We start from the raw sequence: 26796 nt of genomic DNA on the forward strand, positions 1-26796 counted from the left end.
GCCCGCGCCGCTCCCTGGTCCAAACTAGACCATTCTTTTGTATCCCTCCATTCCCACTCCGTTCATATGGCTGTCTAGATAAGTCTTAAACGTTCCCAGTGTGTCCGCCTCCACCACCTTGCCTGGCAGCGCATTCCAGGCCCCCACCACCCTCTGTGTAAAATATGTCCGTCTGATATCTGTGTTAAACCTCCCCCCCCCCCCCCCCCCCTTCACCTTGAACTTATAACCCCTCGTGAACGTCACCACCGACCTGGGGAAAAGCTTCCCACCGTTCACCCTATCTATGCCTTTCATAATTTTATACACCTCTATTAAGTCTCCCCTCATCCTCCGTCTTTCCAGGGAGAACAACCCCAGTTTACCCAATCTCTCCTCATAACTAAGCCCCTCCATACCAGGTAACATCCTGGTAAACCTCCTCTGTACTCTCTCCAAAGCCTCCACGTCCTTCTGGTAGTGTGGCGACCAGAACTGGACACAGTATTCCAGATGTGGCCGAACCAACGTTCTATACATCTGCAACATCAGACCCCAACTTTTATACTCTATGCCCCGTCCTATAAAGGCAAGCATGCCATATGCCTTCTTCACCACCTTCTCCACCTGTGACGTCACTTTCAAGGATCTGTGGACTTGCACACCCAGGTCCCTCTGCGTATCTACACCCTTTATGGTTCTGCCATTTATCATATAGCTCCTCCCTACATTATTTCTACCAAAATGCATCACTTCGCATTTATCAGGATTGAACTCCATCTGCCATTTCTTTGCCCAAATTTCCAGCCTATCTATATCCTTCTGTAGCTTCTGACAATGCTCCTCACTATCTGCAAGTCCTGCCAATTTTGTGTCATCCGCAAACTTACTGATCACCCCAGTTACACCTTCTTCCAGATCATTTATATAAATCACAAACAGCAGAGCCCTGCGGAACACCACTAGTCACAGGCCTCCAGCCGGAAAAAGACCCTTCCACTACCACCCTCTGTCTTCTATGACCAAGCCAGTTCTCCACCCGTCTAGCCACCTCCCCCTTTATCCCATGAGATCCAACCTTTTTCACCAGCCTACCATGAGGGACTTTGTCAAACGCTTTACTAAAATCCATATAGCCGACATCCACGGCCCTTCCCTCGTCAACCATTCTAGTCACTTCTTCAAAAAACTCCACCAGGTTAGTGAGGCATGACCTCCCTCTCTCAAAACCATGCTGACTATCGTTAATGAGTTTATTCCTTTCTAAATGCGCATACATCCTATCTTTAAGAATCTTCTCCAACAACTTCCCCACCACGGACGTCAAGCTCACCGGCCTATAATTACCCGGGTTATCCTTCCTACCCTTCTTAAATAACGGGACCACATTAGCTATCCTCCAATCCTCTGGGACCTCACCTGTTTCCAGTGACGAGACAAAGATTTGCGTCAGAGGCCCAGCGATTTCATCTCTCGTCTTCCTGAGCAGCCTTGGATAGATTCCATCAGGCCCTGGGGATTTGTCAGTCTTTATATTCTCTAACAAACCTAACACTTCCTCCTTTGTAATGGAGATTTTCTCCAACGGTTCAACACTCCCCTCCGAGACACTCCCAGTCAACACATCCCTCTCCTTTGTGAATACCGACGCAAAGTATTCATTTAGGATCTCCCCTACTTCTTTGGGCTCCAAGCATAATTCCCCACTTTTGTCCCTGAGAGGTCTGATTTGTTCCCTGACAACCCTTTTGTTCCTAACGTATGAATAAAATGCCTTGGGATTCTCCTTAATCCTGTCTGCCAAGAACATTTCGTGACCCCTTTTTGCTCTTCTAATTCCCCGCTTGAGTTCTTTCCTACTTTCTTTGTACTCCTCCAGAGCTCCCTCCGTTTTTAGCTGCCTGGACCTACCATACGCCTCTCTCTTCTTTTTGACCAGTCCCTCAATTTCCCTGGTTATCCACGGTTCTCGAATCCTACCCTTCCTATCCTTTTTAACAGGCACATGCCTGTCCTGTAGCCCTAACAACTGTTCCTTAAAAGACTCCCACATGCCAGATGTGGATTTACCCTCAAACAGCCTCTCCCAATCAAGAGCTGCCAATTTCTGCCTAATCCCACTAAAGTTAGCCTTCCCCCAATCCAACACCTTACCCTTGGGACACCTCATCCTTTTCCATCACTATCCTAAAGCTAACAGAATTGTGGTCACTATTTGCCACATGTTCCCCTACCGAAACTTTGAAGACCTGACCGGGCTCATTCCCCAGTACGAGGTCCAGTATAGCCCCCTCTCTTGTCGGGCTATCTACATATTGTTCCAAAGAACCCTCCTGTACGCATTTTACAACTCCAAACTAATTTTGGAGTTGAGAGAAGACAAGTTCTCACTTTTTAATTAAGTTCTAGAAGTTGAGCATTTAATTAAATTCTAGCCAGTTCTGTAATTATTCAGTGTTCTCATTTAATTTTTAGTTTATTTACATTCACCAATTGTCTCTGCCTGATCACAAATGGTTTCTTTCTGCTTTTCCATCAAATAGGATTAGAGGATTATGACAGAACAGTTTGTACTTGGTTGTAATTTTTCCAGTTGAGCCCACTTTCCGAGCTTTGTCACAGTCCATCAGATCGGGCTGTGTTTGTGACCCAAGTGATTCTGTTTAATTCCTTGAGGATCATGGAGAAAAGGACCTCTCGAGCCTGATATGCCATTCAACTCAATCATGCTGATCTTCTATCTCTGTGCCATTTTCCTGCACTATCCCCACATCCTTTGATATCTTTAATGTTTAGAAATCTATCGATTTTTCTATCTTGAGTATATCTAATGATCGAGGCTCCCCAACCCTCTAGGGTAGAAATTCCAAAGATGAGCCACTGAGTGAAGAAATTCCTTCTTATCTCGGTCTTAAATGGTTGTCTGTGCCTCTTATTCTGAGACGATGTTGCCTGTTTCTAGACCCTCCAGGCGGGGAAGACTCCTCTCTACATCTGCCCTGTCAAGCCCTGTAAGAGTTATTAGATTTTTAGCCAGAAGACATGATTTATTATCAACTGTAACATCAAAATGCTACATCTTTGGTTCATGCAATACTGAACTTTGATCAGGCATGTTTGAAGTATACTTTGCTGTGCATTTTGAATCATGACCTTTTTTACTAGCTGGTATTTTCTGTACATATAATTCTATTGGGAATTAAAATGAGTGTGATTATTTTGTGACAAAGTACTCTGTTCTAAAAGTCCTTACCACTTCAATATTGATTGTTTACATTCATCATGGATAGCTAATTGGTTAGTAAGTTTACTTTCCCATTCCTCATTCTACTGCTGATAGCTAGTTCTGGGTTCAGATTCACATCTTTTAGTGGCCTTTTACTCTTCATCTGGTGTCCATCATGTGCATCAACCTGAACAGCAAACAGGCCCATTATTTGGCCCTGGATGATATTGACGAATCTGGAGAAACTTCACATATCCAACCCAATTCCAGAACAGTGGGGTCAAATAAAGGTCCGCTGTACTAGACTCCTATGCCCAAACCACTGGACTTGAATGCCATCATCTCCATGACTGGATTAATGAAACCCATGCTGAAATATATGACCACCTAAAATAAACGCAAGCAACTTTCTTTGCCTGGCAGAACAACCCAAGGCTGCAAGTGAAGTAGGCAGCATTCCAACAGTTACGGGCTGCACACCTAAAGTCAAACACGAGCTAAAGAACACGTAGGAAGGGAAAGCCAGAGAGATCCTACTGTATGACATGCAAAGCTTTTTTGAAGCCGCCAGGGCCATCTATTGACCAAGGTCAAATGGGCAAAATCATCTTTGCCTGAAGGATGTTGTTTCTCTTGAGGATGACAGTATCATCTGTCAACATTGGAAAGAACATTTTCAACAGCTCCTCAACTGTGAATCCACAATGGCAGCTGATACTCTGCAGGCTATCTCCTAGTGTCATGTGTTAAAGTCTATGGGTGAAACACCATTGATGGGAAGCTGCAACAAGTAATCAAATGGATGTGAAACAATAAAACCTGTGGTCCCAATGGTATCCGTTGGTCTTCAGCTTGGCTTTTGATCATGTGAAGGCTCCATGCAATGATCGTATATATTTTGAGGAAAAAGATTCTGAAAACCTTTAGCAAGAATCTTCTTAAAACCTTTGTCCACTCTGGTTGTGAAATCCATATAAATGCTTTAACTATTCAGTGAGTTTACCCTGTGAGTAGCTAAAATGCAGAGATTAGGGAAAGCCCAAATTCAGTTTACAGTTTGTGTTGAGGACAAAGCAAGCATTACTTTGCATTAAGCATTAAATGATGTATTATTTATGCTGAGGAAAAATGAACATTACTTTGCTTTAAGCATTAAATACATGCAATTTTAAAAATACATTTGGGATGACACTTCCACTAACTCTGGAAAGATTTCTGGTTCAGGTGAGAACTTACAAAATTTAGCATTTTTATTTGTGTTTTCACAATTCAAATGTAATTTACGCACTCCTGGTCAGCAGGTTGTTTGTTCATGCCCTGCACTGTGCTGTTGTTTTTCAAAAGAGACATTCGGTGTACTGGAAACATATGTTTACATTGGTCTTTTCAGATGCTACCTGCTTTTTGCAATTTCAGTATTTGGCTTTTTTTAAAACCCTTTTTGTCTTTAATAATGACCAGGATCCCCCCCCCCCCCCACTCCCATTTTAGCTTTGGACAACGCACCTTAGAAATGTAGTTAGTGGTGGAACTGACAAATTTCAATGCCATCACTTAAAAGGATGGTTTTCATTATTGTTTTACATTTTCCCCATTATGGCAGGAGGAAGAACTTTACGCTTGTCAGAGAGGCTGCAGGCTCTTCTCTATCTGTCAGTTTGTTGATGATGGTGCTGACTTAAACAGGACCAAAAATGAATGTGAATCAGGTAAGATTGTGTGGATTGTCATGGTATACTGTGGTCATAGGCAGAACTTTTGGCCAAACTAGAAACTGATAATGTGTGGATATTGTTGGATTTTAAATTGTATCAAAGAACCTAGTCAAGCCAACATTTTTAATTATTTATACTGCAAAAACAGTTTTGCGACTTGCATCCATTGAGTTAAACTGCCTACTCTGCATTACTGTTAAGATGTGGAGATGCTGGCATTGGACTGGGGTAAACACAGTAAGAAGTCTCACAACACCAGGTTAAAGTCCCAACAGGTTTATTTGGTAGCAAAAGCCACTAGCTTTCAGAGCACACGCTGCTCCTTCATCAGGTGAATGGGATTTCAGTTCACAAACAGGGCATATAAAGACACAAACTCAATTTACAAAATAATGGTTGGAATGCAAGTCTTTACAGGTAATCAAGTCTTAAAGGTATAGACAATGTGAGTGGAGAGAGGGTTAAGCACAGGTTAAAGAGATATGTATTGTCTCCAGCCAGGACAGTTAGTGAGATTTTGCAAGCCCAGGCAAGTCGTGGGGGTTACAGATAGTGTGACATGATCCCAAGATCCCGGTTGAGGCCGTCCTCATGTGCGGAACTTGGCTATCAGTCTCTGCTCAGTGACTCTGCACTGTCATGTGTCATGAAGGCTGCCTTGGAGGACGCTCACCCGAAGATCAGAGGCCAAATGCCTGTGACTGCTGAAGTATTCCCCAACAGGAAGAGAACATTCTTGCCTATCGGCTTATCAGGTAGACAACGTTGGCTGCAACATTACGCTGCAGGAAAGAATGTCCCAAGGGATGGTACATTGGGGAGACCATGCAGACGCTACGACAACAGATGAATGGACACCGCTTGACAATCACCAGGCAAGAGTGTTCTCTTCCTGTTGGGGAGCACTTAAGTGGTCAGGGGCATTTGGCCTCTGATCTTCGGGTAAGCGTTCTCCAAGGCAGCCTTCACGATACATGACAGCGCAGAGTCGCTGAGCAGAGACTGATAGCCGAGTTCTGACACATGAGGACGGCCTCAACCGGGATCTTGGGTTCATGTCACACTATCTGTAACCCCCACGACTTGCCTGGGTTTGCAAAATCTCACTAACTGTCCCGGCTGGAGACAATACACATCTCTTTAACCTGTGCTTAACCCTCTCTCCACTCACATTGTCTGTGCCTTTAAGACGTGATTACCTGTAAAGACTCTCATTCCAACCATTATTTTGTAAATTGAGTTTGTGTCTTTATATGCCCTGTTTGTGAACTGAAATCCCACTCACGTGATGAAGGAGCAGCGCTCCAAAAGCAAGTGGCTTTTGCTACCAAATAAACCTGTTGGACTTTAACCTGGTGTTGTGAGACTTCTTACTGTGTTTACTGTTAAGATAACCTATGCTTCTATATTGTGCCTCTTAACATCAAATGTCCCAAGCCCTTCATGGAAGCGTTGTGAAACAACACTTTTTACATAGAGCTGTATAAAGAGATATTAGGGCAGATGACTAAAAGCTTGTTAAATGAGGCAGGTTTTAAGGGATGTCTTACAGGAGGAAAAAGGTGCATCGATGGAAAGGTTTAAGGAAATAATTACAGAGCTTGGGTACTCTATCTGAAGGGAATGCCACAAATGGTGGACTGATTTTAAAATCAAGAATGTTCAAGACCAGAGTTGGAGAAGTGCAGTTGTTTTGGAGGGTTATTGGATTGAAGGAGGTTACAGATATAGGGGCGTGTGGGCAAAGGTGAGGTTTGAAAACCAGGGTGAGAATTTTAAAATTGAAGGTTTCTTAGCCAGGAACTTGGGGTGAATGGATCTTGGTGTGAGTTAGGCCATGGGCAGCAGAGTTTTGAATGATCTCAAGTTTGCAAAGAGCAGAGCATGGGAGCCCTGCCAGGAAAATATTGGAATAGTCAAATCTACAGGTAACAAAGGCGAGGATGAGGTTTGCAGCAGCTGAGGTAATTATGGAAATAGGCAATCTTGGCGAGGACATAACACTCATGTTGCAGTGCTGTCTGATCGCATATTGTGTGTATTTGGCAATGTTGTTGCCTGATAAAGGGGGCTGTGAGAACAGGTAAGCTTTATTATTGCTTTTTTAAAATACACAAACCATTGGAAATTCTGTATGACTCGGTTATTGGCTTTTTCAGTGTCACTGGTGAGTTCATTTAAGATGTTGTTGGACTCTGAGGCTAATGATTAGTTTACTTGTTTGTCGTGTTTGGGCTTTTGAGATCTGTGCTGTAACCATGCCATATTAACATTCTGATTTTCTTTTTGGTTATTGACAATGAAGAAACTTTTTATTAAAACTGAGATATGCTACTTGTTGATGGGTGTAGGAGAAAGGAGGCAGGCATGAAGAGAAAAATATGATATTTAATGTTGGAACAAATCAGAAAAAATATAAAGCTTAAAACACTGAAAATGACTGAATAGGAATCTGCTGAGCATAGTTATGCTTTAATAGTTTGTTTTATTAATGACATTAAAATGTAATATTACTTAAATAAGACCACTCCTGGCATTTGTGTGGCTTTAACCAGTGTGAAGGTGTTTGTTGGGCATGATGGATTGAGGTCCTAAGCCTAAAATGCATTATCTCCATGTTCTTACTTTAAATGTATGCCTTTTTGCCTGGAAGCCAAAAGGAAACTGTAGATTGCTATTGTTTAGGGTGTTTAATTGCCCTTTGAATTCATAATTTAATGTGTTCCCTGATCATGCAGCACTTCCTCCTACTCTGCAGGTCTGATTTAATTGAACACAAAATGTCATAGTTTACATGGGTGTTGTTAAGTTTATTTAATGTGTTGCCTCAAATATGTTTCAAGAAAAATGTATTGAAGGGCAAAATTCTTTTTCCCAGTTGAAGTAAACCATGGTGTAAAATTTCCCACATTATTTATTAATTTATTTAATTTATTATTAAACATCTATGTATTGAGATAGTAAAACAAAACCACTATGTATTAATAAAACTAATCAAATGCGAAGAGTAGTTCGATTACAACATCAAGCATAAATTGGAGTGTGGTTCCTTGACTTCCAAAACTCTGGACTACAATGTGTACGTATTTATACAAGACGGTTGCATAGACCATTTGGGTAACTTTGGTTCTAGGCTTAAAATGTGTTTTTACAATTTGCATATCTTTTTAGCTTGTGCTGAAGCATACAAACAGCAAGGTGAGCAATATGCTTGCAACTTGGGATGTGAAAACCAGCTGCCGTTCGCTGAACAGAGACAGAAACAGGTAAGAGGCAGAAAAGGAGAAAACATACAAATAGAACAAGTTATAGAAATTTTGGAAAGAACAAAAATAAATGAATCTAATTTCTGGCATAAAATTGGTGGTAACTCAAATGTAAGTTCTCATACTTCAAGAATGGCAAAATGTTCATGCAGAGCAATATAATGTTTGTCTCAGTAAGTCAGCTAGGTTGTTTCAATCCCACATTTCAAATTTTAAGAGGATGTTAACTAATTGTGTCAGCCTCTGGCTGGCTCTGGTTGGTGCTACTTTCCCAGACCTCCTGCAAATGTTGTTTTAAATGTATGTATGAAGTTCCCCCACATAAATTTTCTCTTGAAAATGCCCATCTTTTATTTTGAGAAGTAGTTGCAGACTTGAAACGAAAAAGCCAAAAGAAATGAAATCCAGAAGTGAGGCAAGAGTGACTGCCTATGAAATCAAGGGACAGCTTTTCACTCTGAGTCCAAGCAAAGTTGAAATCCTTTTGGAAAATTCTCCATTGGCTGGAGTCACACTTGGCACAAAGAAAGGTTGTTGTTAATGGAGGTTAATCATCTCCAATTATTATTATAAACGTTCTTCAGAGTGATGTCCGAGGCTCAAACATATTCAATTCCTCCATCAATGACCTTCCCTGCATCATAAGATCTGAATGGGGATATTTGCTGATTGTTGCCCATGTGCAGTTCCATTCATCTCTCCACAGATCATGAAGGAGTTCAAGTACAACAAAAACTGGGAACACTCAGACGTTGGTTGGTAATTGGCAAGTAACCTCTGCCCATCACAAGTGCCATGCAATGATTGTCTGGCTCCAAAAAGAAAGAACCTAAATGTTTTCCTATGACATTCAACTGCATTACCATTCTTGCATCTCCCACCGTCAATATCCTGCGGGAAACTTGTGTCTGAAAACTTGATTCACCCAGCTGCATAGATACAGTGGACACTTGAGGTCAGAAGCTGGGTATTTTATAACGAGCAGTTCACTTCCTGATTTCCCCAAAACATTTCCACCATTTGGAAAGCTTGAGTCAAGAATGTGATGGAATGTATTCCACTCATGCAACATCTCCGTCACTAAAGAAGCTTCTCAGCATAAAGAACCAAACAGCCTGCTTGATTGGCACCACACCCACCACAAACATTCTTTCCTTCCGCCACAATGTGGTTTTGTTGTCTACCATTTACAACAGTTAGGGCGGTACTGTGGTTAGCACTGCTGCCTCACTGCGCCAGGGACCTAGGTTTATTTCTGGCCTCAGGTGACTGTCTGTGTGGAGTTTGCATGTTCTCCCCGTGTCTGCATGGGTTTCCTCTAGGTGTACTGGTTTCTTCCCACAATCCAAAAATGTGCAGGTTAGGTGGATTGGCCATGCTAAATTGCCCCTTAGTGTCAGGGGGATTAGCAGGGTAAATTATGTGGGGTTAGGGGGATAGGGCCTGGATGGGATTGTTGTCAGTGCAGGCTCGATGGGCCAAATGGTCTCCTTCTGCACTGTAGGGATTCTAATCTATGATGGGCAACCTAGGTGAGCGAGTGAGCTGCATAACTGACGACATTCCATCTTGGTGGGCCACAAGATTGAAGTCAGGCAGGTGCTCTTTCAGTGATCTCATGAATAAGATTGAATACATTTAATACATGCCAAATTTTCATGTATATAGAAAATACTTAATCATATCTTATTAGGACTGTCATCAACTTCAAATGGTAAAAACAAAATAAATGTACATGCTTGATTGAACGCAGAAGAAGCACACAGTTCTCAGTCAGTGTTGTGTGGAGTCAGCATGCACCTCACTTCACATGTCCTCACTTTACATGTGTATCACTTTAGTCATACAGGTAGAAGCAAGTGGAATCTGGCAACCCTGTGCATGGGCAATGGTTAATAAAATGTCTCGTAGGCTACACTCTTATCCCAAGTGGGCTGCAGGTTGCCCACCACTGATCTACAAGATGTACTACAGCAAGACTTATTCAAAAGAAGCTCCCAAACCCATGAGCTCTAACAACTAAAAGGACAAAGGCAGCAAATATATCAACACACCATCAGCAAGTTCCCATCCAAGTTGCACAACATCCTGAAACTTTTTTTTCATTCATGGGATCTGGACATCGCTGGCTGAGCCAGCATTTATTGCCCATCCCTAATTGCCCTTGAACTAAGTGGCTTGTTAGACCATTTCAGAGGGCAATTTTTAAGTCACGTTGTGGCTGGAGTCACATATAAGCCAGACTGAGTTAGGATGGCAGATTTCCTTCTCTAAAGGACATCATTGAACCAGATATGTTTACAACAATCGACCACAGTTTTGTGACCATCATTAGACTTTTAATTCCAAATTTTTCCAGATTCAAATTTAACCATCTGACATGGTTGGGATACAAAACTGGGTCCCCAGCACATTACCCTGGATCTCTACATTACTAGCCCAGTGACCAATTCACTATACCACTGCCTCCCCAGAAATAAAACATCAGAAATATATTGCCACTCGATGAATTAAAATCTGTAACTCTAACAGCCCTTTCGGAGCACCTTTACCATTTGGATGCAGTGTTCAAGAAGATGGCTTGCCGCCACCTTCCCAAGGGCAATTGGAGATGGATAATAAGTGATAGCATTGCCAGTGAACCCAACATCTCTACTGATGGTAATATCTCCAGTAAATTGTGATGTCCACATTTGAGCCCCTGCGCACACATTCCTTTTATAAATATATATATATTTTTATATCTCTAACTGCGCCCTAGCTTCTAGAAAGTTCTTAGAAAGGATTGCATGTTTTGTTTTCTGTTTCTGCTGTGGAACAACAGCAGTTGTGACTTGAGAACTTCAAATTGCGAGTCTGCCAAGCCTACACCTTGGCACACTCCTTCACAGTTGTGATTCCTGGGCAACATAAACTGCGCAGGAGAAAAAGGTGAACAGTTTCTACCTTTGCTGTCTCGGCTGTATCCTCAGCATCTCTTGGCAGGAGTCTAACTCTCAGGTGCTGGAATGTGTTAATTCTTTCAGCATACAATCATTGCTCCATCATCAGTGCCTGCACTAGTTTGGCCATGTTCATCAGATTGCATACAGCCAAGTATGCAAAGAATTTCTGTACAGTGAACTAGCCACAGGCCCACAACCTCCTGGGCATCCAAAACTTTGCTACAAAGACACCTGTGAGTGAGATATGAAAATGATAAACATTGATACTGACCACAAGGAGACGGTTGCTGGTGGCTGTGACCTCTGGAGACTGACTGACTGTAAAGGCATTGGAAGAGGTGAGCAGAAATGAAAAGCCTCAGCTGGCTGAGAAATGGGCCCAAAGTAAACAGAGGTCAACGAATCATTCACCACCTCAGCTCACTTGTCTTCTTCTGCAGCAAGGGTTAGAGATGTCACACCAGATTTGGGCTCCTGAACCACATCAGGTGATGTTGACTACCAAGGTGACAACCATCGTTATGAGACGGGAAGGCTGCCTAACTGAACATGTATCCTTCATAAACTATTGTCTGTTCACTGGGGAGCAGTAGATCCTTACATTGTGAATAGTCAGGAAGAAATGTTTTTTAAAAATTGGTCTGTTGGTTAGGCATCCTATCCCATCTTTTGACTTGAAAGTGCAATGTAAATTTTGATATCTGTAGGCAAGAGGACAAAGAAGCACTCTTGGCATTCAGAATATAGATTGTACAAGCTCTGAGGTAGAGTAATTAAATAGCAGACATTTTTCAAGTAGTGCTGATCAAATAATGTCAGTTTGAGCTTTCTCCTTGTCATTATAAACTCTAGGTTTAAAGTGCTTTTGGAATGCATTAGGGAGGGGTACCTTGTTTTGATCAATCTTAGGGTAGAAGTTCCCAGTTTTTGTTTCCCTCATTACTATAACGTGTTGAAGTATTTTACTTCCTCCTTTTATGTTGCATCAGCTATGTCATGTAATTTCAGTTACTTTGGGATTGTTAACAAGCAATCACCACGAAATATAAATTTTGTTCCTTTTTTAACACTGAATATATTTTAAATGATAAATTATCTCCTCTTTCCCACAGCTCATGTCGATGGTGCCAAAAATCCACTTTGTTTACCCCATTAGCATAATGTCTGCTTTCTACAGTGACTTAATGAATTCGGCTCAGAGCTTCTTCACTTCGTGGACCTTCTACCTGCAAACTGATGATGGCAAAGTAGTTGTATTCCAGGTAACAGAATAGCACTTTAAGCGTTCACTAGTGAATTAAATGAAGTTCACAAAAAAATGAATGGTACTGAAAGTGTACAGCATCTGAAACATGATGAGCTAAAATCTTTGGATTCTTTAACTAGCCAGACAAAGGGTCTAGGTGAAAAATGTGAATCTCCTGCCAGGTGTTGATGAATTTGCAGTGTATTTACACCATTGTAGATTTTGATTCCCTCTCTAATGTAGGCTATTATTGAAAAGAATTATGTTTGAGAAAATAATATGTTACCAAGGAAATGCATGAGATTGAAAGAAAAGAAGGAAAATACTTGAGCAATTAAAAGAAATGAATGGAATGCAGGCAGTAATAGAACTGAAAATGAACAAAATAATGAGAGAGAAATGATTGGAACTTTGACCCCAAGAGCTTAAGTGATCACTAAGTTCTGATGTCTTAAGAAAGTTTTGTATAAAAATGTTGTTTTCACACTGGAATTCACCAAGGAGTATCCAGAAACACTCCCAACCATTTGGCATTTGGAATATTAAGTAGTCAGACATGGTGTTTAACTAAAATGTTTGAATGTGAACTATACCCCATCAGTTGCTGTTTTAATCTACAGTAAACATAATGCACTTCAACGTCAAAACTTTGCATCTGATGAAATTGTACATCAGATTATTTTTGTACCATTGCATGCACCACTCCTGTTTTCTCCCCTCCTTCACAGTCTCCTCCTATGGATCGATTGTGATGCTCGCACCCTCGGGTACCTTGCCTAAAGCTGATATGAGGCTAATTGTGCACAGTTTACTGGGAGCCACAACTAAGCCTTTTTTTTGTGTTTGTAAAAATAAAAGCTATTTACATTTTTACATAATTCAGCTTTACATCCCAAAGTGAGTTGATATCTACCTCAGTTTACAATTAATATTTACAGTTGGGAAGCATGAGTGATAAACCTTTTTAAATGACAAAACGTACAAAAATAAATCCGATTCCTGAGAAGCTCCGGTTGGGCTGCGGTACATTTTTAATGAAGAAAGTACAGAGCGCACAGACATTGTACTCCCTCTTGTTTGCATGTGTGTCCTCACTTGATTTCTACAGTTTTTATTTCTCCAGCAGCTATATGAATAATATTCCTGTCCACTCTTTTTTTTTCTGTCAAATCCATCCATTGCCAATTTCTCCCCAGGGTGAGATCAGCCAACTCTGTTTAGACTGGGGATTGACAACAGGAGCTTCTTTTCTGAAAGGCTTAGAATCATACTATTGAATCTGATAGCTATTGCATTTTTGGCTGCAATCTTAAATTCTGCACTGCCGTCAAAGTTTTTTTAATTCATTGTCAATGTGGCATAGTCCTTGTGTACTTGAGCATTCTTGGAAGATAACTTATGCACATATATTTGTCAGCATAAACCCACAACCTGTGCTAGCATGACTATAAATTTGAACTTTGAAACCATGCCTAATGCTGGAACTTTCGTAACATAATTGTTTCAAGTTGGTGATCCATGAATAGAGTACAAGTAACTATGAATATTGAAGTATATGTTAATCACTTCGGTCAACTGCACAGTGATCCACTTTTTCATGGTGTGCGTTAAAAATTAAAATGGGAACATAATTGGAGAAAATGAAGAGTTTTCAAAATATATCGTTTTGCATAATTTATAGCTTGGGTTAATATTGCAGAAAAGCTGCTTACACTTGATTAATTTTATTACTGCCACACATTTGTGTTTGAATCAACATCACGGTGCAGGTGTAGAATCTGGATGATATGCTCACTACTCTGGACCTGCCAGATAAGTCAGTTAAAAGATTCTTGTACTTTTTGGAAGCTGAATACTTTGAATTTCCTCTATCCAAGTCTGGCTTTGATTTCATGGATGATTTTTCACAGAAAGTGAAAGTACAGTACCGTTGTTTTTATGTTGCAGGTTGAACTATAGTAAATGTTTTTCTCTTTACCCTTTCTCTCTTCCCCTCCCCCAGTCTGAACCAGACGTACAGTTTATGGTTCCACAATTTGAGCTTCAAACAGAAAATGTAAAAGAAACATCTCAGGCATTGTCAGGTAATCATTTTTCCCCCCAATCAAATAAATATCAATTATAGAGTTAAAAAGATTAATTTTCAGGTATGTGACAGAGCAGCTTTATTAGAGGCTGAATTAAGTGATGGTGGTATTAAAACTTGAATTGCAACATGATATTTAAAAACTTGAAATACAACATACTGCTGTCATTGAGCAGAGTGGGATCCAGTCCAACAGCATAGACTTGACATAACTGGGATTAATTACAAGTGATCTGTGGCTAAATACAAGAATGACTTGAAACTTAGAGACCAGAATGTGGAATGTAAATTTGTGCTATCTTAAGTGAATTTAGCTGGGATTGTTAATCCCCCTCATTTTCATCTTGTCATCTTTGACTCAAAAAAATCCTTTATAAACTAAAGCCCATTTACCAACCTCATCTTCATCTCCAAACTCTTTTGCTATGTTGTTAACTTTCTCCGATCCATGCTCATCTTTCTTGCAACTCTTTGCTTAAATTGCTCCAGGTAGATTACTGCTCTTTCCATAGCACAGTAATGGCTCCATCAAAAGTAATGTATGATATTCTTGTTGACTGTGACCATCCTTCATTATCCTCTTTGACTTTTCTACAATCTTTGGCATGCTCAAGCATACCATCCTACAATTGGTCTTCTCGTAGTTTAGCTTACTGGAATTTCCCGTGCTTGATTTTGCTCTTACTGATCCACTTTTGGAACTGAGCATTTTGATTAATGAATTCACTTTCCTGCCATAGCCCCAGAGGTCCTCGGATCTGCTATTGACTTCTTGATTCACTAATCTACATCGTCACCTGCAGTCTTCAGGTCAGCTTTCACATGTCTGCTGATGAATTCAATCATGAATTCAACTGTCTCTTTCCAATCACTCAGTTACTGTGTACTGTCAGACAGCACTACTCTGCTGGTCCCTATAATACTTCAATCTTATTTCATGTATATATTCAGTTTCCCTTTTAAAAGTTACTATTAAAACCTTCTCCTTATTACCTGCTTGGTTCTGTGTCCTCTTGTTACTGATTGTCCTATTAATGAAAAGAGTTTCCCCCTATCTATTTTGAAAATGCCACATAATTTTAGACATCACTATTAAATCTCCACTTCTGTTTCTCCAAGGAGAATAATCCCAGCTTCTCTAGTGTCTCTGGATAATTGGAGTCCCTCAACCTTGATACCTTTCTAGAAAATCTCCTTTGCACCCTCGCGAAGATATTGACGTTCAGTTTTGCATGAGCCGCACTTTCCTTTTGCTGCACATTGGAGAAAACTAAATTCATCATCGTTTGACCCCATCATAAACTTGTAGCTTTGGCACACATCCATTCATCTCTCCAGACTTGATTACAGCACTCCTCGTGTAACCAGATTTCCAACTTCTGGACATCTGCTCAACCAAACTTTGCTGCCAGTATACTATTCTACACCAATTTTGGTTCTTGCTGCAAAAATACCTGCTGAAACATGTACCTGAGTGAGAAAATGAGCCCAGAGATTTTGGTTAGGTCTTGATTATCCTCTCCCACTGTCCCTGCCCATGGTGAAATAGCATTGTCACATACCACCCAGGATCATCCGAAGGATCTTTGACATGTGCTAGAGGGCTGCTGGCAGCCAGGGAACTTTTAATCCAGCAAAAATTGCATCTTTGGAGTGAGGAGGAGGGGTTGAAGTGGAAGTAGAGAAACGTACATTATGCTGCTCATGTTTAACGTAGATCTAATACTTGTGGAGGCTATGCAGTTTCTCTTGAAAATATGATCTAAAATAACCAAATTGGTTTCTAAATTGTTGTTTTGCTACTAAATAGAACAGGAATAAAATTCTTAAATTGACTTTGGACTGGGCACCATTTTGACTTTAAAGCTATTCTGATATATGGCTTTTGGCGTCTTTACTGTGAAGTTTAAATTCCAGAATATATTATAGAGATATTGCTGGCTTTATAGATTGCAATCCAAAAAGTAATTGTTATGAGACCGATGCACTGTTGCATAATTTTATTTGTATGAAAATTTTCTGTAGTGCAGTTCTTTATATTGAGGGTGAGTAAAATTTAAAATTCATCACATTTACATAACCATGTGCAGTTTTTAATTTTTACAAACTTGCATTTGCTCTTTCCCAGTGTTTTACTAATTTGTATTTGGTCCACCCGAATACATTCCCCACATTACAAGTCTGCACTTGTGTGGCAATAACCATGGGTGACCACTCTCAGCATTCCCTTTATTATTGTTTTGCTTGGCCAGTTGCCTGAATTTTCTGGTCTCCACCCTGTTCAATGAAATATAACCCATTGTTCCACCAGTTTTGTTCATTTTTGTTGGTGTAGGAGAAGGAAATGAGCTGTATCCTTTCCAGCTCCAAACTCTTTACCTATCATTCCTGTTGGCTTGCAGTCCACCAGCAGCACCAAATTTAAACTTCTGATCCTCTTGTTCAAATCTTTCATAACCTCTGCTCTTTGACTCCTTCCAGCCCTCCAGCTTTATCCCTAGACTTTTTGTTCCCCTCATTCTTGTTCTCGATGACCCACCATTGGTGGCTGTTAGTCATCTAAGACCCATGCTTTGGAATTTCCATTCTAAATCTTTCCACCTCTTTAAGATCCCTAAAACCTGCTTCTTTGACAAGATTTTGATCAGTTTTCTTAATATTCTTAATATTCCCTCAGTTGAATTGTCCATTTTTATCTTGATTAAAGGTATCTTGAAGTTTTTTGTCTGATAAGAATGCCATATTGTTTACTTGTAATGCACCAAACTGCCTTGGACTTGGAATACTACTTCCATGTCCATAAAGGATTTTCTTGTATAATTCCTTGCACTGCTTGAATTCTTTTTTCATCTGTAGCTGCTATAATATCTTGTTTCTCTCTCTCTCTCTGCTGAGTCATTATTGTGGTCATTGTTGTTTCTCTGACTTCCTCTTAACACACCATTCCACGTCCTTTTTCTCTGCATATTTGCTGTTTTGAAATTGTGCCTCATCACCCAAATTTTGAGCTCAATTGATGATTTCACTGTCAAAATTGGATTTCCTTATTTTCCCCTCTCATCTGTTTCTAACCATCATCAAGCTTTTAAAACCTACTTAAAACCTTGTCACCTTTCCAACTGACATCAGCATTGATTCCTTGAACTATGTTTATTGACTGTGCATCTAGGTTGCCAGCAAAAGTGTTAACTAGTGCTGGAAATTAAGTATTATGTCTGAAAACTGTCTCTAATGTTCTTTATCAATAGATCATATAGCCAAAGCTATATATGATGACACCAGAAAAGCTTTCAGAAGGGAACATGGAACTGGCTTATATTTAAAGGACGGTCATGAGCAGGAGTACCAGAGTGTCTTGGAATGTCTGTCAAAGTAGGTATTTTGGTGAATTGTGGCTCAGAAAAATCAAGATGGGGATTGTGATGTGCTAGTAGCCTCAGAATTACTGTTTGTAATGGATTATTTAATGCGTGCAGAAATCCACTCCTTGTATTAAGGGTTATGGAACCAAGACAAATGAGTTAAGATGCATATTAGTTAGAATTTAATTGCTGCTTCTGGGGGCTTGATGTGTTTTTTACAACAGTGACTACATTTCACAAATGTTAAGATCCAGGTCAGAAACTCCAAGGTGTTTTATGAAATTAGCCCAGACCCGACATTTTACATGTGATTTTAGCACTGATGAGCATAAGGTGTTTCACTCCAGGTACGATTTCAAGTGATCCACTAAGAAGCTTTTATCAAATAGTTTATTTAAAAACACAGCTAATATATAACAAAAAAAGCATAATGTTTACCAATTACCAGATTTAAACATAACACAGTATAATCCTTAACAGTTAGCTATCTCTGTTCCAAGTTAAACACCACCCCACAGACATGCACCCTTCTTCAGACTTGGTACAGAAACAAGTATGCTCATTTGATGTTGGATTTGCAGCTTTTAACATCTGCTCTGAATTGGTCCCTTTGAATGTTGGGTCAAATCTGAGGCTTTCCAGTCCTGGAACTTTCCAAAAAGCTCCTAGAGAGAAAGAGACAGACACTGCCTTCTTTCATCAGCTTCTGGCAGCATCAGAGGAACAAAACTAAAAACTGTACTTTGGTTGGGGGGGAACTGTCCCAGGTCTATCACCTGACCTGTCAATCATCTCTAAATCAAGGTCCACTCAGCAATCCCCAAAGGACCATTAAACCACAGAACCTTGCATTAGTTCAGATTAAAATCAGCATGGTGTCCATTATATTGCTTCAGTAACAATTAGAGGACACAGGCTGCAGACAACACAGTGCTGACAAAATTCTGCAAAGAAACATGATTAAAATACATTTCTTAAAGACACAGTATCATCTCAAATATTTCATTGTCTGCAGGGTGCTTTGAGATGTCCTTTGGTTGTGAATGGGGCCACGTAAATGCTAGTATTTTAATTAAATGATGAAACAAGATAAAGGAACTGAATAGCCTACTCCAACACTATTGAATTCTTTTGCTGTGGAATTGATCAACTGAAGATCCCTGATCCTTATTACTATCACTTGATTCTTACTAGAAGGGAGTAAAGTCAGGTGGTAACAGGTTCAAACTCTGGTGGAAACTGTTTCGAAGACAGTTGAGTTCTCCATGGATAATACACTACCAACATTCACCTTCTGGATTTAACTTCAGTAGCTCGATGATCAGCAAATAACTAGAAAACTGTTCCAGGTTAAGTAACCACTCAACTGTCAGCACAGAAATAATTTAAAAATTGTAGCATAGTTTTTTGATCTATTTATTGACTATTGTAAAAATCACTAATTTATTTTACTTAACATTTTTAACCTTAATTTGTTTCCTTCCCATGAGCTCATTAGGTGTCTTAATGTAATATATCATAGAATTATGATTCTCCCCAAGTTGGCAATATTGCTCAATGCAACATAAGGCTTTGGCATCAACTGAGTCAGAAAATGGGTACTTCACAGGAAGGGAAGCAGGGCAGGTGACTTGCTGTGGTCACTCCCACAGTCTCCTTGGTACAAACTTGCACAGTATAGGCCTGGAACTGTGCGCATTAGAAATGGAATGACAAAAATAGAAACATTTGCAAAGTTTTTTTGTTCATGCTCTTTTCAATAATCTTCATCAGCCATAATGAGTTATGAAATAGAGGATTGCTAAAGGCAAACAATTTGCTTTATTTTCAGGAATGCAGGGATACCTCGCTGGATATTAACCACCACCCTGGTGCTCTCTGTGCTGGTGCTGCTGTGGATCTGTTGTGCTACTGCTGCCACAGCTGTTGAGCAGCACATTCCATCAGAGGTAAGACTGATATATTCCTTGTATTATCAAATTTGAAGAAAATACCTGTAATTAGGGTGAAGAAAGTTGAGTATGTGTGTGAAAATGGGTGGCTAAATTTTAGCTACATGAACAGAGTGGTCGGTGCTGTGGGCCATGTTTGATCATTCTTTCACAAGGTGATGAATCAGTTCTTTTCCGTGCTGAATACCACAGAAGACATTCTGAGTGAGTGGCAAGTGCACAGAATGAATTCTGGATGGGGGACTTGAATGCCTATCATCAAAAGTGGCTTGGCAGCACCTTTAAAACTGCTAGCCAAAACATTTTTGCCAGGTGGGGCTGCAGCAGGTGGTGAGAACAAAAACAAAGGGAAAAACCTACTTGACCTTTGTCCTCACTAGTCTACCTGTCATGTGCATCAGTCCATAATAGTTTTGTGACCACCGCACAGTCTTTGTGGAGATGAAGTCCCATCTTCTCATTGAGGGTACCCTATATTGAGTTGTGCTCTCACTCCCACTGTGCTAATGGGATGGATTCAGAACTAATCTAGCAGCTGAAAATTGGACATCTATGAGGCACTATCAGCTGCAGAATTGTATTCGACCAACAGTGACCTCTGCCAGGCATATCCTTCACTTTATCATTACCATCAAGCCAGGGAATCAACCCTATGTCAAAAATAGGAGAGTATCCCAGGAGCAGCACCAGGCATACTTAAGAGATTTCAACCGAATGAGCTACAACACATGGCTGTGTATGGATGCTAAACAATGGAAGCATGTGATAGTGCTAAGCAATCCCATAACTAACAGATCAGATCAAAATATTGCAGTCCTGCCATAGCCAGTTGCTCCACAAAAGTCATCCACCTCAATGGTGATGGAGGCATTTGCCTCCTCAGCTGGAAGTGTTATGTGAGTGGTCCATCTCGGCTTCTGCCTGTGCTACCCAGAATCACAGATGCCAGTCTTCAACCAATTCTATTCACTCCGGAGTCAACATGGAGTTATGAAAGGGAAATCCTGTTTGACGTACTTATTGGGAGTTTTTGAGAATGTTACTTCTAGCATAGGTAAAGGAGAACCAGTGGATGTGGTGCATTTGATTTTCAGAAGGTTTTTGATAAGGTCCCACACAGAAGGTTAATAAACAGAATCATAGCGCATGGACTGGGGGTCATATGCTAGTATGAGTTAAGAATTTCTTAACAGACAGAAAAGAGAATAGGAATAAACAAATTATTCTCGATGGCAGGCTGTTACTAGTGGGGTACCTCCAGAATTAGTGCATGGGCCAGAGCTGTTCACAATCTACATAAATGATTTGGGCGCGGGGCCCAATTGTAATATTTCCAAATTTTGCTGATGACACAAACCCAAGTGGGAATGTGAATTGTGAGGAAAATGAAAGGTTTCAACTAGACCTGGACAGGCTATGTGAATGGGCAAGAACATAGCAAATGGAATATGATGTGAATAAATATGAAGTTATTCACTTTGATAGACTAAACAAAGAATATTTATTAAATGGAGAGAGGTTGAAAAGTGTTGGTGTCCTTGTTCATGAGTCACTGAAATAGTTTCATGGCTATTTTAGTAAGTGCATGCAGTTGTAGCAAGCAATAAGGAAGACAAATGGTACTTTGGCTTTCATCACAAGGGGATTTTAGTACAGAAGTAAAGATGTCTTGCTACAATTATACAGAGCCTTGGTGAGATCTTCCCTGGAGTATTGTGTACAGTTTTGGTCATCTCATCTAAGGAAGGATAATTGCCATAGAAGGACTAATCCTTGAGATGGCAGTAATTCTTTTGAAAAATTGAGGAAACTGGGCCTGTATTCTCTAGAGTTTTGAAGAGAGAGAGGTAATCTCATTGAAACTTACAAAATTCTTACAGGGTTTGACAGGGCAGATGTCGATAAGATGTTTGCACTGGCTGGTGAGTCTAGAATCAGGGGACACAGTCTCAGAATAAGGAGTAGGCTTTTAAGACTAAGATGAGAAGGAATCTCCTCACTGGGGGTGGTGAATCTTGGGATTCTCTACCCCGCAGGACTGTGGAGGCTCAAGCATTGAACATGTTCAAAACAGAAATTGATAGATTTCTGAAGATGAATGCATCAAGGGATATGGAGATAGGATGGGAAAGTGGCATTGATGATCAGTGATGAATCTTATTGAATGGCAGAGCGAGCTTGATGGGTTGAATGGCCTCATCCTGTTCCTGTGTTCCACTTGATATGAAGTAAAGGCTGAAGGCATGCTATCCAGCAATGGCTATGAACCTTGTCAACAGCATAGAAATCATAGAAACCCTACAGTGCAGAAGGAGGCCATTCGGCCCATCGAGTCTGCACCGACCACAATCCCACCCAGGCCCTACCCCCACATATTTTACCCGCTAATCCCTCTAACCTACACATCCCAGGACTCTAAGGGGCAATTTTTTAACCTGGCCAATCAACCTAACCCGCACATCTTTGGACTGTGGGAGGAAACCGGAGCACCCGGAGGAAACCCACGCAGACACGAGGAGAATGTGCAAACTCCACACAGACAGTGACCCGAGCCGGGAATCGAACCCGGGACCCTGGAGCTGTGAAGCAGCAGTGCTAACCACTGTGCTACCGTGCCGCCCCTGCTATAATGCTGAAGATTTATGTTCCATAATTAGCTGCACCCCAAGCTAAGCTGCTCTACGACAACAAAGCTCTGGCAAATACCCCAAAACTGTGGAAAATTGCTTGGTTATTTCCTGTCCACAAAAAGCAGGATAGAAGTGTATTTCATAGAATCCTACAGTGTAGAAGGAGGCCATTTGGCCCATCAAGTGTGCACCAACTACAATTCCACCCAAACTCTATCCCCATAACTCCATGCATTTACCCCAGCCTGCCCCACTCGGGGGCAATTTAGCATGGCCAATCCACCTAACTTGCACATCTTTGGAGTGTGGGAGGAAACCGGAGCACCCAGAGGAAACTCGTGCATACATAGGGAGAATGTGTGCAAACTCCACACAGTGACCCAAATTGGGATTTGGGACCCTGGCACTGTGAGTAGTGTTAACCATTCTGTGTCACCAGGATGGACCCAATCTGTCCGTTTACCACTCCATTGGTCTACTGTCAATCATCAGCAAAGGGCTTTGTGGGTGGGGGGGAAGAGGAGGCCTCCCCAACAGTCAGTACAAAGGAAGATTGTTCTCATTGTAGGCCAGTCATCTCCAGTCCAGGATGCTGCGAGAGTTCCTCAGGGTAGGCCTAACTATCTTCAGTTGTTTTAATCAATGGCCATCCCTTCAAGAAGTGGGAATGTTTGCTGGTGATTGTGTTCATCCCCATTCGCAGCTCCTCAGATATTGAAGCAATCCATGCCTGCATGCAACAAAACCTGGATAACCTGATGAGTGCTATTGGGAATCCCAGTAGAATCCTTAATTGGAAGAAAATTAACCACCTAGTGTAATCCTCGCTTTGAGTGTTTCCTATTGACTGAAGTACAATTGGAACTGTTGTGGAGAATTTAATGTCCTTGGCTACATAATAGTGCCAACTAGGGGAGTGAATGCATTATTCTAACTAGGTACTAATGTGTTTAAGCAGTGTCTCCATTTTCAATGTCGTCATATTCTCTATGCATTGCAACATTCCCTGATGCTGAAGACCGATAATCTTCCAAACCTGTTACTAGAAAATACTCAGCTTCAGTTTATGATCCATGGGCGGCACGGTAGCACAGTGGTTAGCACTGCTGCTTCACAGCTCCAGTGACCTGGGTTCGATTCCCGGCTTGGGTCACTGTCTGTGTGGAGTTTGCACATTCTCCTCGTGTCTGCGTGGGTTTCCTCCGGGTGCTCCGGTTTCCTCCCGCAGTCCAAAGATGTGCGGGTTAGGTTGATTGGCCATGCTAAAATTGCCCTTGGTGTCCTGGGATGCGTAGGTTAGAGGGATTAGTGGGTAAATATGTAGGGATATGGGGGTAGGGTCTGGGTGGGATTGTGGTCGGTGCAGACTCGATGGGCCGAATGGCCTCTTTCTGTGCTGTAGGGTTTCTAGGATTTCTAAGATACATTTTAAAACTGTATTTAAATCCCTATTTTGCCTTCTCTTTATATCAGCTTATGACAGGAAAGTGGTGAGGGAGGAGGGAATGAAAATGAGCACTGACAAATAGAATAAGGGTCTGTTTCTGAAGGAAAAGGCCATTCAACTCAATGTTCTGCCATTCAATGAGTTTATGGCTGAGGGGAAGAAAATGTTTTTCACCGTATTTGGATTGATTGTATATATTTTAAAGTTTCCTTGTACTTATTCAAGGTGCACTTCTCTCTCATCCACACCTCGCCATACCTTTTTACTGCTGGCACTTTGACCGTAGTTTTCACTGCCTGTCAGTGACCTCCTTCTGATTTTTATTCCTAATTTATTCTTTTCCCATTGAATGAACAGTGTAACTGAATGATAATTGATGGAACTGGTTCAAAAGCAGCATAGATTTTTAAAAACTCAAATCTCAAGTTTAAAAATCATTGGTCTGAATCCCATCAAAAGAGAGCACTTTGCCTGCTCTGTGGCCCTTGCACCAACGCTAAGAAATGACATGGTTATTTCTGCTATTCGGGTAAAATCTATGATATTTGGATACATTTTTATCCTCCATCCTGTCTTGAAAGGCTTGCAGCCTCGACCTTGATGAGCAGTCATTCTTCATCTATGAGCCTTAACACTGAAGGCTGACTATCCCAAACTATATTGAGACTATCCTTATCTGGCATCCTTGCACCCAATTTCCAGTGGATAGTAATTAGAAGTGGGAATCCTGGATGTGTGCCATATCAGATGAGTTCCAGGAACTTTGGCATGAATTGATGGTCAATTCTGAAAGCTTCTGCTTTGTATTGCTTATTGTCATTGCACCTGCTGTGTTTACTACCTGAACCATCAAGAACATTAGAAGCTAGAGTTTTTAATGCTCCAAATGTTGCACCCTTGTGCTCTGCTTCCCCAATGAAACACATGCTTCCAGATTTTACAAAATTGTTAGAGGCAGATCTTCAGATTTTTCCCTCTTTGACCAGAAAAAGTGCAAAAGGGAGGTTCCCCAGATTGGCATAGTTGAACTACTTATTGGAGAAACTTGTTGAACAAGTAAGAGATTGACTTCAATCAGTAGCCTATTTCCAGCTAATTGAAGCAATTGACTCAGTGCCTCTGAGTTGCAGAGTAATGAGGGAAGGGGTGGTGCAGGAACTTAAAAGTCTCCTCGTCATTGATTGCTGGCCAGTAACTACTGGAATCTGCACATGTGGCTGGTAACTGAAGACATAATCAGTTGCACAAACATCTGCATTCATGAGACCCGGAAAGAAATTGAATGATGCTTTACAAAAGAAAATCCCAATGGGGAATTAACAAATATAGAAAATCACAAGCTTTCAGTGATTAGGTGTGATTTGCTTTTACAGAAACTGAGCATATATGGAGACATGGAATTTATGAATGAATTGAAGCTAACCCCATATCCAGCATCTTCTCTGATTATCATCAAATCCAAGGATGAAAGGGACGTGGCAGGACCTTTACCTACTAAAGTGAACTTGGACCACTCGACGATTTAGACAATCAGGATGAAATTTGGACCCCCCTTGTGTTCTGAAATTTGAAGTGGTAGTTTTTGCCAAATGTCTGAGGTGAAATTTCAAAATTAAGATAAATATTGTTTTTGTTACATTCCTGGATACAAACAGTAATTGGAACTTTTTTAAGCTGACTTGTAGATTTGAGCTGTTTTATTAAAGCTATCTGAGCTATAAACAGCTCTATGCTGCACAACACACTCGTCTGCATGTTTGAAAACTTGTTAGTAGCGGACCCCTTTTGATCGCACTGATCGCATTGTTCCTTTGTACAGATTAAATGTCACTGCCTGTAACATTTCTTATGTTATTTCTACTATCAGAATGGACATTTACCTGAAGTTTTAATCAATTTATGACCTGATGTATTGTCATCCTTTTTTCTGTACCTGCATCATGACATGACTTATGCTCTTGGATACGTGAAACAGTTGTGCACACATAAATTATGTAAATATTGAGCCACATAAACCTCCAAGAACACAATTTAAAGTTTTAATTTCAAAAATTAATTCATAGACCTCTTGTGGCTTTTATTTGCATCTCAGCTGAGTTTTCTTTTATGCATTTCCATTTTTCCTCCAAGTTAAAATATTTTGCTTTGATTTGCTGTAAAAATTTTACTTATAATCAAACTCCAGCTTTTGTGTTTGTAGTTTCTGATCAAAATGTAATATTTCCTCACATGGGTTTTGTGGACAAGATTTTTTTTTTGTTCAAGGAATCATATAAAATAAATACTGGTTTGACCACCTCTGAATTGTTGCAGGACTCTGCTTATTTCACTATTTTAAAAGTTTTTTAAAAAAGTGCATTTAAAATGTTTGAATTGATCCTCCAATAACAGAATTCACCGAGTTTGCTGATCTCTGGATTGTCTGCACTTGGGTGGTGTGATCAGTGGGTTGTTGGAGAGTGGTATTGTCAACAAAGGAGTGAATAGAATTGGATGAGTATAAAATTTGTTTTGGGGTGGACAAAACAAGGCCTTGACAATTTGAGAGATAAACAATAGCCTTAATTTTAAATGTTTGCTAGGTGATCATATGGAAACTTGCTTTGTCATTAAACCTGCAGTGTGTGTACGAGGTTAAAAAAAACAATGTCAGATTGCCAGTGACAAGATAACCAATACAAAAATCATCAAAAAACATTGTTTACATCTTGAATTAGACCCAATAACTGTACATCGTTCAATCTTGGGGCCTGTGAGCCTGGGATAATGAAGCTATTGCTCTAAGCGCACAAGGTAGATCGATTATTGCATCAAGGTGACCAAAATGGTTCATTTAGCTCCTATTCAGCAGAAGAGATTGAATAGATCTTGTTGCTAGATCCACAGTCTTAAATGAACACACAGTTGATATGCTGCCTCACTGAATTCTCTGAGGTGGCATC

The 26796-nt window shown here is 40.6% G+C and overlaps 1 protein-coding gene across 1 annotated transcript in view; it reads left to right on the plus strand.

Annotated features, from left to right (window-relative positions):
* The window catches only part of tmem59 (transmembrane protein 59), a 41531-nt gene extending 15373 nt beyond the window's left edge, over positions 1-26158 (plus strand). Inside the window, exons 2-8 of the mRNA XM_078218268.1 lie at positions 4809-4914; positions 8092-8186; positions 12244-12393; positions 14380-14461; positions 17712-17835; positions 19657-19774; positions 25228-26158. Of these exons, the coding sequence (XP_078074394.1) occupies positions 4809-4914; positions 8092-8186; positions 12244-12393; positions 14380-14461; positions 17712-17835; positions 19657-19774; positions 25228-25380 (828 nt within the window). The 3' untranslated portion in view covers positions 25381-26158. The remainder of the gene's footprint in view (positions 1-4808; positions 4915-8091; positions 8187-12243; positions 12394-14379; positions 14462-17711; positions 17836-19656; positions 19775-25227) is intronic.
* The last annotated feature ends 638 nt before the right edge of the window (positions 26159-26796 follow it).

Source organism: Mustelus asterias, chromosome 8 (genome assembly GCF_964213995.1).
Source record: "Mustelus asterias chromosome 8, sMusAst1.hap1.1, whole genome shotgun sequence".
NCBI classification, from domain to species: Eukaryota; Metazoa; Chordata; class Chondrichthyes; order Carcharhiniformes; family Triakidae; genus Mustelus; species Mustelus asterias.